At 48.4% G+C, this 13,069-nt stretch overlaps 1 protein-coding gene across 1 annotated transcript in view; it reads left to right on the forward strand.

Moving 5' to 3' along the window:
- ttc6 (tetratricopeptide repeat domain 6) overlaps positions 1 to 13,069 on the forward strand; it is a 564,332-nt gene that overhangs the window by 324,499 nt on the left and 226,764 nt on the right. Inside the window, exon 17 of the mRNA XM_038780915.1 lies at positions 7,481 to 7,631. Within this exon, the coding sequence (XP_038636843.1) occupies positions 7,481 to 7,631 (151 nt within the window). The remainder of the gene's footprint in view (positions 1 to 7,480; positions 7,632 to 13,069) is intronic.

Here is a 13,069-nt window from a genome sequence, read left to right on the forward strand (position 1 = left end):
CGGGTTCGAATCCTGGCCCTGGGTCACTGTCTGTGTGGAGTTTGCACATTCTCCCCGTGTTTGCGTGGATTTCACCCCCACAACCCAAAAGATGTGCAGGATAGGTGGATTGGCCCTGCTAAATTGCCCCTTAATTGGACAAAATTGGGCACTCTAAATTTATTAAAAAATAAAAATAAAAATGAAAAAGATCAATACCAACTTTCGAACATGGAGTCTTTGCATGATCAGAGATGTGAGTTTTTCTTTACTCTAAGTCGATTCATTCTCACATTCTGGAACTAGATTGGTGATGTCATTATTTATTCCTGGTCAATATATTGCCTGTCTTGTTCGGTGTTTGCACTTCTCAATTCAGAGATGATCTTCATGAATTTCTTGGAGTATCATGTGTCTTAGTGTCGTAGGAATAATGAGACGATCAAGACGAAGTAGAAAACCATCTACAACAGTGAGGTCTGATTGAATATTTCTGAATTTCGAACAGTGTCTTTTCGGCCAGCCATTTTTTCTGTGGTTAATAACTTGTAACATTTCATCTTTTGTAGTCTCATCTCTGATGAGCGTGAGTTATTCATCAGAAACAGGAAGAGTTTCAGCTAGAAGTTGTTTCAATTAGTTGAACAATCTCAGATTTTTGTTCATCTGTGTCAGTAGCATGAGATAATGCATCAGTAATTATAAGATCTTTACCTGGAATGTAGACAAGTTGAAAATCATACCTTCTTAGTTTTATGAGGATATGTTGCAGTCTTAGAGTCATATCATTCAAATCTTTGTGAATGATGTGAACTAATGGTCGGTGATCTGTTTCGACTGTGAACATTGGTAGTCCGTAGACGTAGTCCTGGAATTTTTGTATTCCAGTAAGCAAGCCTAAACACACTTTTTCGATCTCAGCGTACCTTTGCTTAGTGGTAGTCATAGATCTCGATGTATATGCAATTGGTGTCCAAAAGGTATCATCATTTCTTTGAAGTAGGACTGCCCCAATTCCATTCTGGCTTGCATCTGTGGAAATCTTTGTGGATTGGAGGTGTTCTTCACAGTTGTGTGGAACTTCTCAATAATTCCCACAAAGAAAGAATTTTCTAGACTATAAGCATCAATATCATCATTAGGGTTATCAATTTTGGAGGAGTCTGCACTTGGATGAAGATTCTGTATAATCATGTGTTTCTTTATTAAGTTTGGAGTTTAAAGTGTGTTCCTTTTAGTGCAGTTATGCATTTAACAGCAAAGTGATTCAGTTTGCAACATTTGGAGCACATTTTTCCAATTGCTGGACATTTTTTATGTCAGTGGGCGTGTCCACACGTCATGACATTGCTTTCATCATGCGCAAATTGTTTTTGCGCATGCGCAGAATGGTCTTCATCCAAATCGCGTAGTTTGCTGAAGTGCGCATGTGTAGGTCGGTTATGCGCATGTGCATTATGGCTGCCGTCCGAAACACACATTTTTCTTAAACGCGCCACAGATTTTTGAGCCCTTTTCTTTAACCATAATTTCTAAGTACTGATTTTTAGATCTTTCATTCACTCGACACATTTCAATAGCATCTTCTAATTTCAATTCTTTTTGCCTTAATTAATGTTCTCTGAGTTTCTCATCTGTGATGCCAAAAACGATTTTATCTCTGATCATTGAGTCTGACAATATAGAGAAGTTACAAGTTTGTGACTTTAGCCTTGAATCTGTAATAAAACAATCTACGGATTCTCCATCTTATTGCAGTCTCTTTTTAAAGATTAACCATTCATACGTTTCATTAATTTGAGCTATACAATGAAGGTCACATTTTTCAATTACAATTATCATTTTTTTTTTACCTTCTTCCGTGGAGAATTGGAAAGAGTTATAAAGTTCAATAGCCTGTGGTCCAGCCTTTGTTAAAAATAATGTGAGTTTTCTATTATTACTGGCATTATCTAAATCTGATGCAGAGAGGTATAGTTGAAATTGCTGCTTAAATACTTTCCAATTTACATCAATTTTACCAGAAAGCCTGAGTTTTCAGTATCTCCATTAGGTCTGGACTTGTCTGTGTGTTGAAGTAACAGGTCTGGAAGCAGTCTTGCTGTTGAAGTCTGGGCCGCATGCTGGTTTTCTTTTTTCTTAGCTTCTAACTATTTTCGAACTAAATTACTTCAGTAATTTCCTGGTACCATGTTAGATTATGTTGGGTTTTTTTTTACCTCTGTTTTGACTCTTAACATCTCCAGTTTTATTCCTTTTAGTATTACTGGGCCTATTCACTGAGCTCCCCTCAGTCACTGTACCTTGTACTGTCGCCCTTTTTGATTTTTGACTATGTCTTCTCTGCCTTGCACTTTTCCCCTTACATCCTTTTGCTTCTGTCCCTGTTTTACTACCTTCCAACTTCCTGCATAGGTTCCCATCTCCCTGCCACATTAGTTTAAACCCTCCCCAACAGCTCTAGCAAACACCCCCCCCCCCCCCCCCCCCCCCCAGGACATCGGTTCCAGTCCTGCCCAGGTGCAGACCATCCGGTTTGTACTGGTCCCACCTCCCCCAGAACCGGTCCCAATGCCCCAGGAATTTGAATCCCTCCCTCTTGCACCATCTCTCGAGCCACGCATTCATCCTATCTATCCTGACATTCCTACTCTGACTAGCTCGTGGCACTGGTAGCAATCCTGAGATTACTACCTTTGAGGTCCTATTTTTTAGTTTAACTCCTAACTCCCTGAATTCCGCTTGTAGGACCTCATCCCATTTTTTTACCTATATCGTTGGTGCTTATGTGCACCACGACAGCTGGCTGTTCACCCCCCCCCCCCCCCCCCCCCCCAGAATATACTGCAGCCGCTCTGAGACATCCTTGACCCTTGCACCAGGGAGGCAACATACCATCCTGGAGTCTCAATTGCGTCCACAGAACCGCCTGTCTATTCCCCTTACGATCGAGTCCCCTATCACTATAGTCCTGCCATTTTTCTTCCTGCCCTGCTGTGCAGCAGAGCCAGCCACGGTGCCATGAACCTGGCTGCTGCTGCCTTCCCCTGGTGAGCCATCTCCCCCAACAGTATCCAAAGCGGTATATCTGTTTTGCAGGGAGATGACCGCAGGGGACACCTGCACTGCCTTCCTACTCTTGCTCTGTCTTTTGGTCACCCATCTGCTATCTCCCTCAGTAACTTTCACCTGCGGTGTGACCAGCTCGCTAAACGTGCTATCCACGACCTCCTCAGCATCGCGGATGCTCCAAAGTGAGTCCATCCGCAGCTCCAGAGCCGTCAAGTAGTCTAACAGGAGCTGCAACTGAACACAATTCTTGCAAGTGAAAGAGACAGGGACAGTGGACGTGTCCCTGAGCTCCCACATCGCACACGAGGAGCATGACACGGGTCTGGGATCTCCTGCCATGTCTTAAACCCGAGGTAACTTATACAACTACAATTTGAAAATAAAAATAAATAAATTAGACAATTAGTTAGGTACTCAATAAACCTTTTTTTACTACTGGACGAGTTTGAATCTTCTTCATCGAGATTCAGAAAACCTCATCGGCAACCAAGGTTTGAGTAACACATATTACACTCAGTCGTGTATCAAAACATACAACTAAGTGGAATAAAAGATGATACAGGAGTGTAATAAAAGAGGTCTCTCATGGTTTCCACAGTCGGGAACTCAGCGTGGTGGCTGCTTACTCAGTCCAGCGCCGCCACAGTCAGGGGAGGGCCAATCCACGGGTAGGAGGGACTTTATTAGGGGCTGGGGGCATTGTGCAGGGTGGTCTGGGGGCACGAGCCAGCCAAGGGGGGGCACTATTTTGCAGGCCATGTCTGCAAGCGGCCTCCCCCACGTCACACAGCGCGGCCTCTGCAGGCTGGTAATTCTCCGGGGCGTATTGGCAGCTAGAGCCGGGTGCTGTACTCTGCCTTGCTGCTAGCCCCAAGCAAAATGGGGAATTGGCTTTTTTGCGCCATTTGTTCTGGCATAAAATGCCACCATTCCCACGCCGGCATGTGGTCATAGCCCTAGAATCAGAAAATCCAGCCCCTTATCTGCAAGTTGGGTGCTTGGTCCTTGAAGTAATGATAATGCTGGGACTCTCTTGCAGCTTAACGTTTGCTCTTTGGAAAATGGCAAAGCAAATTATTTGATTGGACCTGTAGAGTCAAAATTTTGAAAATGGGCTGAGGAATTTTGCACCTTTGGTGTTTCTGAACTAATCTCCCACTGAGTAATCCCTCAGTGTTGATGAGCAGACAGTTTTCAAACATTGGTCTATTAACTTTGGGGCTGTGCTGTCTCCTGTGATTTCTCGATGCCAGTGCTTCACTATTGTTTGCAAGGTTTCAGTCTCCTTTGTAAGGTATCCAAAACATAAGGAAGTAGGAAGGGAAAATTACAAATTGTTTGAAGAAAACTCTTTTAAGGAACAATATTCTTCTCCTTTCCCATGTAGCCTGCTTACTATACTTTGTAGCATATTGACCGTAAATTAATTCAAAAAATGATTGCTAAATCAAAGATGAATAATTTACCTATGAACAGTGGAGGATTTTAATGGAAATTATTTTGATTAATTGGACTTCACATATCATTCCTGAAATACAGTGTGTGGGATTCTCCGTTTTCGCGTTTCTCTGTCCCGTTGCACTCGTTTCCTGGTGCCCTTCCCCACCGGCAACGGGATCCTCCGACATGCCAGCTGGTCAATGGGGTTTCCCATTGTGGGCACCCCCACACCGTCAGGAAATCCGCAGGCATGGGTGTGCTACCGGCGAAATGGAGGATCCCGCCGATGGAGAATCCAGCCCTATGTACTCCTATCGGAGGATAATTGCTACCGATAAATGTTCCCCCTGGGAGAACAAACCAGGAAGCAATTCAGTATTCCTTGCCATGCAAATGTTTGCATGTTGAGGAATGTGAAGGATTCCTGAGGGAATCCCGCCACCGGTTGCCATCTGCACCTCCAAGCAACCCACCACTCCCGGAATGCCTGGGTGCTTCCCCACTTCCCCCAAATACGACGTGACCCGTCCCGCAACCCCCCCCCCCCACCCCACGGGACTCCCTGACTAGGGAGACGCCCCCCCCAGTGTTCCCTTAATAGGGCGCGCCTCCGCAACCCCTTAATGGGGAGATCCCCCCAAAGGCTCGCTTAATAGGGAGACCCCCCATGAATAGGGAGACACCCCTGGTACCCCCAACTGTGAGATCCCCTAACTAGAGGGACCCCCTGACTAAAGGGAGGCCCCCCTCTGAATAAAGACCCCTGTCTGGAATCCAGAGAGTAATCAGACAGGGGCAGTGAAGTAAATTACAGTTGTAACACCTGCCTGGAAGCTCCACATGTTCACAAGGAAAACAGCTGTGACCTGCTTTTAAACCCATCAGATCCATTAGCTGCAAGCCATGTATTCATTTCTAGTTGTGGGCTGGGATTGACAGCTTCCATAAAACAGCTGCGGTCTTGATTCATTCATCTCCCTTTGTGGATGAATGACTCGAAGTGCTGAAATCCCAATGTTTACAAACATCAAGGAGAGGTAACTGCGTTTCAATCTTTCAAGCATGTTGGAGCATTGCGTTCGGTTTGGCACTCTCCGTCGTCCGGTGCCGATCCCGATTTTTTGATTCTCTGCCGCATTGGGGACCCCACTACCGGCAGCAGACAGTTTGTTCATGCGTGTTCGCAGACTTTTGTATCTCCTGTGCGATGGAAGTAGTTGGAAGAGTGAATAAGCCGGGTGGGAGGGGCGTTTGATTATGCTGCCCGCTTTCCCCAGGCAGTGAGCGGAAGGTGTAAACAGAGTCAATGAATGGGAGCCAGGTTTGTGTGATGGACTGGGCTGTTTTCACGACTCTCTGAAGTTTCTTGCAGTCTTGGGCCGAGCAGTTGCCATACCAGGCTGTGATGCAGCCAGATAGGGTGCTTTCTATGGCGCATCTGTAAAAGTTGGTAAGGGTTAATATGGACATGCCAAATTTCATTAGTTTCCTGAGGAAGTATAGGCGCTGTTGTGCTTTTTTGATGGTAGCGTCTACGCCGGTGGACCAGGACAGATTTTTGGAGATGTGTGTCCCTAGGAATTTAAAGCTGCTAACTATCTCATTACTTTTAAAACATAATTGAATTAATTCTGGAGATGAAGCGCAGTAAACATGAATATTGTCAGGTACACATTCGAAATAATCCAGATGATGGTTTGCAGCATAATAAAAATGTGGTTCAACCGCTGAATGACACTATGTAGTTACGAAACCCTGGGCTAGGGCATGGTCAATTCCAGCGCCCCTGACCTGGAGTCCCAACAGGTTGAATGAACCAATAATTCTTCGAAAAATATCTGAAGCCTTTGGCCCTTGGATAACCAATAATTACAGTCACCATGTTTGTAAATTTAAACACAATTACTTTTTATTTATAACAAGAACTATAAGGAAATATTCAGCAAATGCAACTGGTTAACTATATTTGAATTCCTAACACCCGTCCCCCCCACTTTAACTTGGCCGCATCCTTTACAAACATACACCATGCAAACACAGGGGGGAAGAGAGGGGTGAAAATAACAAGGATGAAATTAAAAAGAGTAGAGCCTTTGTTTCAAATGATTGTTTCTGGCACCTTTCATCTCTTCAAACATTGCTTTCAGTTTGAGATTTTCATTGTAGATTCACCCAGGTCTCTGCAGTTTCAGAAATACAGCAGAATTTCTGGAGAAAGCACAAGGGAGAGAGAGAAGGTCCTTCTCTTTTAACATCCAGGATTCGAACTTTGCTTTCCTTAGGTCTCTGGAAATCATCCCACTCAGGCAGGATCCAATCATCACCTGTTACTGGGCAGATTACCGCCTTTTGGTCAAATCATTGGCTACCAGCCAACCAATCAAGCCGAGCTCCCCCCATCTCTCAGGTGCCATAAAGTCTCAGTTCTCCTGTTCGAAAACCATATACTATACTGCAACTTCTTGAATTCCTTCATGGGCAACACGGCAGCACAAGTGGCGAGCACGGTGGTTTCGCAGCGCCAGAGTCCAAGGTTCAATTCCCTGCTGAGTCACTGTCTGTGCGGAGTCTGCACATTCTCCCCGTGTCTGCGTCGGTTTCCTCTGGGTGCTCCGGTTTCCTCCTACAGTCTAAAGATATGCAGGTTAGGTAGATTGCCCATGATAAATTGCCCTTTGTGACCAAAAAGGTTAGGAGGGGTTACGGGGATAGGGTGGAAGTGAGGGCTTAAGTGGGTCGGTGCAGACTCGATGGGCCGAGTGGTCTTCTTCTGCATATCTTCTATGTTCCTCATTCTCTTTTCTAATTGACTTAAACATACATGTCAGTTAAGCACCCATGAATCAAAAATGATAACGGCAAAAATAAAAAAAGGAATTAACAGGAAAGACCATTACAATGTATCCATACAATATTTATTATATATATAATTCTTACAGAATCAGTGCTTTTTTCTGTGTGACTAATACAGCTTGTGTTTTGCTTCTAGATCCATTTCCTTCGCTCATATAAATCTTGGACTTATTTTCCTTTTAAAAATGGATCATCATTATGAAGCAATTCGTAGATTTACAAATGCTTTAAAGGCTGAGCCAACTTCTGTAAGGGCATATGTGTGTCGAGCACAGGCAAATCATAAGGTATACATACACTTGAAATAACATTTTAAAACTTGATCTTTGTGGCTCAGTTGATTATCTGTATATTACTTTTCTTTTAAATTGATTTATTACCATGAAAGTCCCAATTTTCATTCCTCATCAAATGTTTGCTGATCTTCTGGAAAATGCTGAGATACCTTAACCTCAGTAATCTTTAGTTGTGTATGGCTTAAATCAGCGAGCCATTAGCAGTTGTCTTCTATTAGAAGTAGGTCCAATCAGAATAATGGTCAGCTGTGATGTTTTCCATGGTTATATAGCCTGCAGACACTCATCTCAGGAACTCAAACATGAGTAGTCACCAAATGGTGACTTCAGGCACTAATAGTATTTCAAGGTGGTAGCATTTTCTCTTTAGTACCTGAGGAATGTATATCCTGTGAGATGTGGGAAATTATGCAAGCACAAAGTGCCCTTGCTGACTACATCAACTTGAGCTCCTAGTTGCGGAACTCGAGTGGCAGCTGAGGATTACCTGAATAGCATATTTAGAGAGGTGGTCACATTGCAGGCAAGAAGTACACAGAAAGAGGGAATGGTGACCACCCTCTAAGAGAAACAGTCAGGTAGTGCAAGATTCTCCCAATGCTATCTCACTCTTTAACCATTTTTCCATTTTGGATACTGGCGAGCAAGAGAGTTCCTCAGAGGCCGTTAGCAAGAGCCGTGTTCGTGGCACTATGAGTGGCTCATCTGCGTAGGAGGGAGGAGGAAGAGTAAAAGTACTACAGTGGTAGGGGATTTAATAGTTAGAGAAGTAGATATGCATTTCTACGGCTGCAGATGTGACTCAAGGATGTTATATTGCTTCCCTGGTGGCAGGGTCAAGGGTGGCACAGAGCGGCTGCAGGACATTCTTTTGATAGAGGGTGACCAACCGGAGGTTATCGTCCGCATTGGAAGTAATGACATGTGGGAAAAGTGATAAAGTCCTGAAAGCAGATTTTAGGGAGTTGGGAAGGGAATTGAAAAGAAGGACCTCAAGAGCAATAATGACAGGACTACTCCCAGTGTTGCTTGCTAGTGAGTGTAAGTACAGGAAGATTGAGCAGTTCAATATGTGGTTGGTGAAATGGAATAGGAGAAGGGTTTTAGACTTCTGAGGCTTTGGGACTGGTTCTGAAGTATTTGGGACCTGTACAGGATTGATGGGGTACATCTTAACAGGACCAGGGCTAATGACCCCTTCCCTCCTGGGGAGGTTTTCTGACGCTGTTAGGGAGGGTTTAAGCTAGATTGTCCCTTAGGTGTGGGTGAGGACTGGTGCAAATGTTTTGTAGAAGTCCGCTGGGAACCCGTTGGGTCCTGGTGCCTCCCCCGCCTGTATGGAGCTGATGCTCTCTGATGCACTATCAATTACGACGAGAAGAGAGTAGAGAGTAATCGAGTCTTTATTACGGAGAGATGTGGAACCTCCCGCAGTTGCTGCCAAAATGGCTGCAGCTCGGAGAGCCCACACATTTATACTCCGCCTACTGGGCAGAGCCAGCAGGCAGGGATCTACCCCCGTACCTGTAGTACAGGGGCCTTACCGTAATACCCTTGTATGCAGTATACACAATACACAGTGGTGACTACCACATTCACCCCCTGTTAAAAAAGAGTCCAGCAGGGATGGTGGAAACTATTTACATACAGGTTGTTTAAAAAATACAGGTTGTTTAAGATTTAAGAAAGAGGTTACATATTTAGACGGTCGGGTGCCTTGATCTGTCGTTGCGAGCGCCGCAGTTGTGGTGTTGATTCAGGCGTCGGTTCGGTCGTCGGTGACTCCGGGAACATGTCGGCCTCATCTTCATCCACATCCACGGGTGGGACCAAGGGGAGTGCGGATCGTCCTGGAGCGAGGGCTGTGGTGGGGTGCACCGGGGGGAGGGAGGGTGGTGCTGGGGCGGGGGGGGGGGGGGGGGGGGGGGCGCGTGGGGACCCAGCTGGTGTCAGGTTCCGGAGGGAGACTGTGTCTTGGCGGCCGTCGGGGTACGCTACGTAGGCATACTGCGGGTTTGCGTGGAGTAGCTGTACCCTCTCAACCAATGGGCCCGCCTTGTGGAGCCGCACGTGCTTTTGAAGGAGAACGGGTGCTGGAGCTGCCAACCATGTTGGGAGCAATACCCTGGAGGTGGACTTCCTAGGGAAGGCAAAGTGACGTTCATGGGGAGTTTCGTTTGTCGCAGTACACAGGAGCGACCGAACGGAGTGAAGGGCGTCGGGGAGGACTTCCTGCCAGCGGAAGGCCGGGAGATTTCTGGACTGTAGGGCCAGCTGGACGGCCTTCCACACCATCCCATTTTACCGCTCCATCTGCCCGTTTCCCCGGGGGTTGTAGCTGGTCGTCCTGCTTGAGGCAATGCCCCTGTTAAGCAGGTACTGGCACAGCTCATCGTTCATAAATGAGGATGCCCGGTCGCTGTGGACGTAGGCGGGGAAACCGAACAGAGCGAAGATGGTGTTGAGGGCTTTGATGACGGTGGCAGACGTCATGTCGGGCATGGGATGGCGAAGGGGAAACTCGAGTACTCGTCGACCACATTGAGAAAGTACGTGTTGCGGTCGGTGGAGGGGAGGGGCCTTTTGAAGTCCACGCTGAGGTGTTCAAAGGGGCGGGAGGCCTTCACCAGGCACGCATGGTCTGGCCGGTAGAAGTGCGGGTTACACTCCGTGCAGACTCTGCAGTCTCTGGTGATAGCCCTGACTTCCTCATTGGAGTAGGGCAGATTGCGGGCCTTTATGAAGTGATAAAAGCGGCTGACACCTGGGTTTAGTACGAGAAGAACCCCAGGCATTGTTGGAGGGACTTAGGGCAGTGGGGGGAGGGGAGTTCCATTGGGGGACGCATGTGATCGGGGTCGGGCCCTAGAACTCCGTTGTGGACCACATAGCCGAGGATGGCTAATCGGTCCGTGCTGAACACACATCGCCTTGTTGTAGGTTAGGTTGAGGAATTTGGCGGTGTGGAGGAATTTGGAAAGGTTAGCGCTGTGGTCCTGCTGGTCGTGGCCGCAGATGGTGACTTTATCCAGGTAAGGGAAAGTAGCTCGCAGACCGTACCGGCCAACCATTCGGTCCATCTCCCGTTGGAAGACCGAGACCCCGTTAGTGACGCCGAAGGGAATCCTAAGGAAATGGTAAAGGCAGCCGTCCACTTCAAACGCGGTGTACGGGCGGTCCACCTTGCAAATGGGGAGCTGGTGGTAGGCAGATTTCAGGTCCACTGTCGAGAAGAGCAGGTACTGTGCAATCTGATTGACCATATCAGATATGCGAGGGAGCGGGTACGCGTCGAGCTGCGTGTACCGATTGATGGTCTGACTCTAGTCAACGACCATCCTGTTTTTCTCCCCAGTTTTCACCACTACCACTTGGGCTCTCCAGGGGCTGTTGCTGGCCTCGATAATGCCTTCCCGCAGCAGCCGCTGGACCTCAGACCTGATGAAGGTCCTGTCCTGGGCGCTGTACTGTCTGCTCCTGGTGGCGACAGGTTTGCAATCCGGGGTGAGGTTTGCAATCAGGGAAGGTGGGTCGACCTTAAGGGTCGTGAGGGCGCACACAGTAAGGGGTGGTAGGGGCCCGGCAAATTTCAGGGTTAGGCTCAGGAGGTTGCACTGAAAGTCCAGGCCGAGTAGCAAGGTAGTGCAGAGGTTGGGGAGGACGTAGAGCCGGAAGCCGCTGAACTCTACGCCCTGGATGGTGAGGGTGGCGGTTCAGTACCCCTGGATCGCCACGGAGTGGGATCCGGATGCCAGGGAGATTCTCTGGTTGATGGGGTGTACCGCGAGGGAGCAGCGCCTTACCGTATTGGGGTGGATGAAGCTCTCAGTGCTCTCGGAGTCCAGAAGGCAGAAAACCTTGTGCCCATCGACCTTCACTGTCGTCGACGCGGTCGCGAGGTTGTGCGGTCATGACTGGTCGATCGTGACGGATGCCAGACGTGGCTGGTCGGCGGCTGGCGCAGGCGATGAGCGGCCCAATGAGGTGTCCGACGAGCAGGGGTCCTGAGGCGGGAAAGATGGCGGCGCTCACGGGCTGCACATGTGAGGCGAGCAAGATGGCAGCGCCCACAGGCCGCACATGGTGTGAGGGGAGCAAGATGGCGGCACCCACAGGCCGCACGTGGTCTGAGGCGAGGAAGACGGCGGCGCCCACGGGCTGCACGAGGTCTAAGGCGAGGAAGATGGCGGCGCCCGCGGGTCGCACATGGGGGGTGCCGGGGCAACCGTAGTGACTGAGCGGGCCTGGCACACAGCAGCAAAATGTCCTTTCTTACCGCAGGCCATGCAGAGCGCGCTCCATGCCGGGCAGCGTGGTCGGGGGTGTTTTGACTGTCCGCAGAAGTAGCACTTGGGCCCCCCGGGGATGTTTGGTAGCTGTGCAGGCCTGGGGTCAGCTGAGGGATGTCTCTGGTGGGGTGCACGGTAGGGTGTTCGCTGGCGGGGTCCAAGATGTCCAGGAGGGGTGGGCCGAGCGGTCGGGGGCATACACCTGTATATTGCGTAAGGTGAATGTGAGCAAAAGTGCTAGTTTCTTGGTCGCCGCGAGGTCGAGGGTAGCCCCTTCTAAGAGTCGCTGGCAGATGTAGGCCGACCCTATGCCTGGAACAAACGCATCTCTAAGTAGCAGGTCAGAATATTCAGCGGCCGAAACGGCCTGGCAATTGCAATCTCTCACCAGGACATGCAGGGCTCGCCAGAAACCTTCCACAGACTCACCGGGGAGTTGATGCCGCGTGGAGAGGAGGTGCCTGGTGTAGATTTTGTTGGTCTGCTGCGTGTAGTTCTCCTTCAGTAGTGCCATGGCCTCAGCGTATGTCAGCGCATCCCAGATGAGGGGGAAGATGTCTGAGCTCAGCGCATGTAGGGGATCTGGAGCTTCTGAGGGTGGTTCAGTCACAGATCCGATGTATGCCTCGAAGCAAGCTAGCCAATGTGCGAAGGCCGACTTGGCGTTGTCTGCTTGAGGGTGCAGCTGCAGGCAATCAGGCTTGATGCGGAGATCCATCGTTTTAAAATCGCTGCATAATAAATTGATGCACTATCAATTACGACGAGACGAGAGAAGAGAGTAATCAAGGCTTTATTACGCAGAGATGTGGAGCCTCCCGCAGCTGCTGCCAAAATGGCTGCAGCTCACAGAGCCCATACATTTATACTCCGCCTATTGGGTGGACAAGCAGGCAGGGATCTACCCCCGAACCTGTAGTACAGGACTTTACTGTAATACCGTCGCATGCAGTATACACAATACAACAGTGGTGACTACCTCACTCTCCATGATTTCTCCCAGGTCTATTGGTGCCTCAGAGTATTTTCTATTGACTTCCAGAATGGAGCCCACTAACTGTTGCCTGGCCACCCTCTCTTCCCTATTTCTACTTGCCTTGTCGGCTATGATCTCACCTCAGATCACGGCCTTCAGTGCCT

The sequence above is a fragment of the Scyliorhinus canicula genome, chromosome 2 (genome assembly GCF_902713615.1).
Source record: "Scyliorhinus canicula chromosome 2, sScyCan1.1, whole genome shotgun sequence".
Taxonomy (NCBI): Eukaryota; Metazoa; Chordata; class Chondrichthyes; order Carcharhiniformes; family Scyliorhinidae; genus Scyliorhinus; species Scyliorhinus canicula.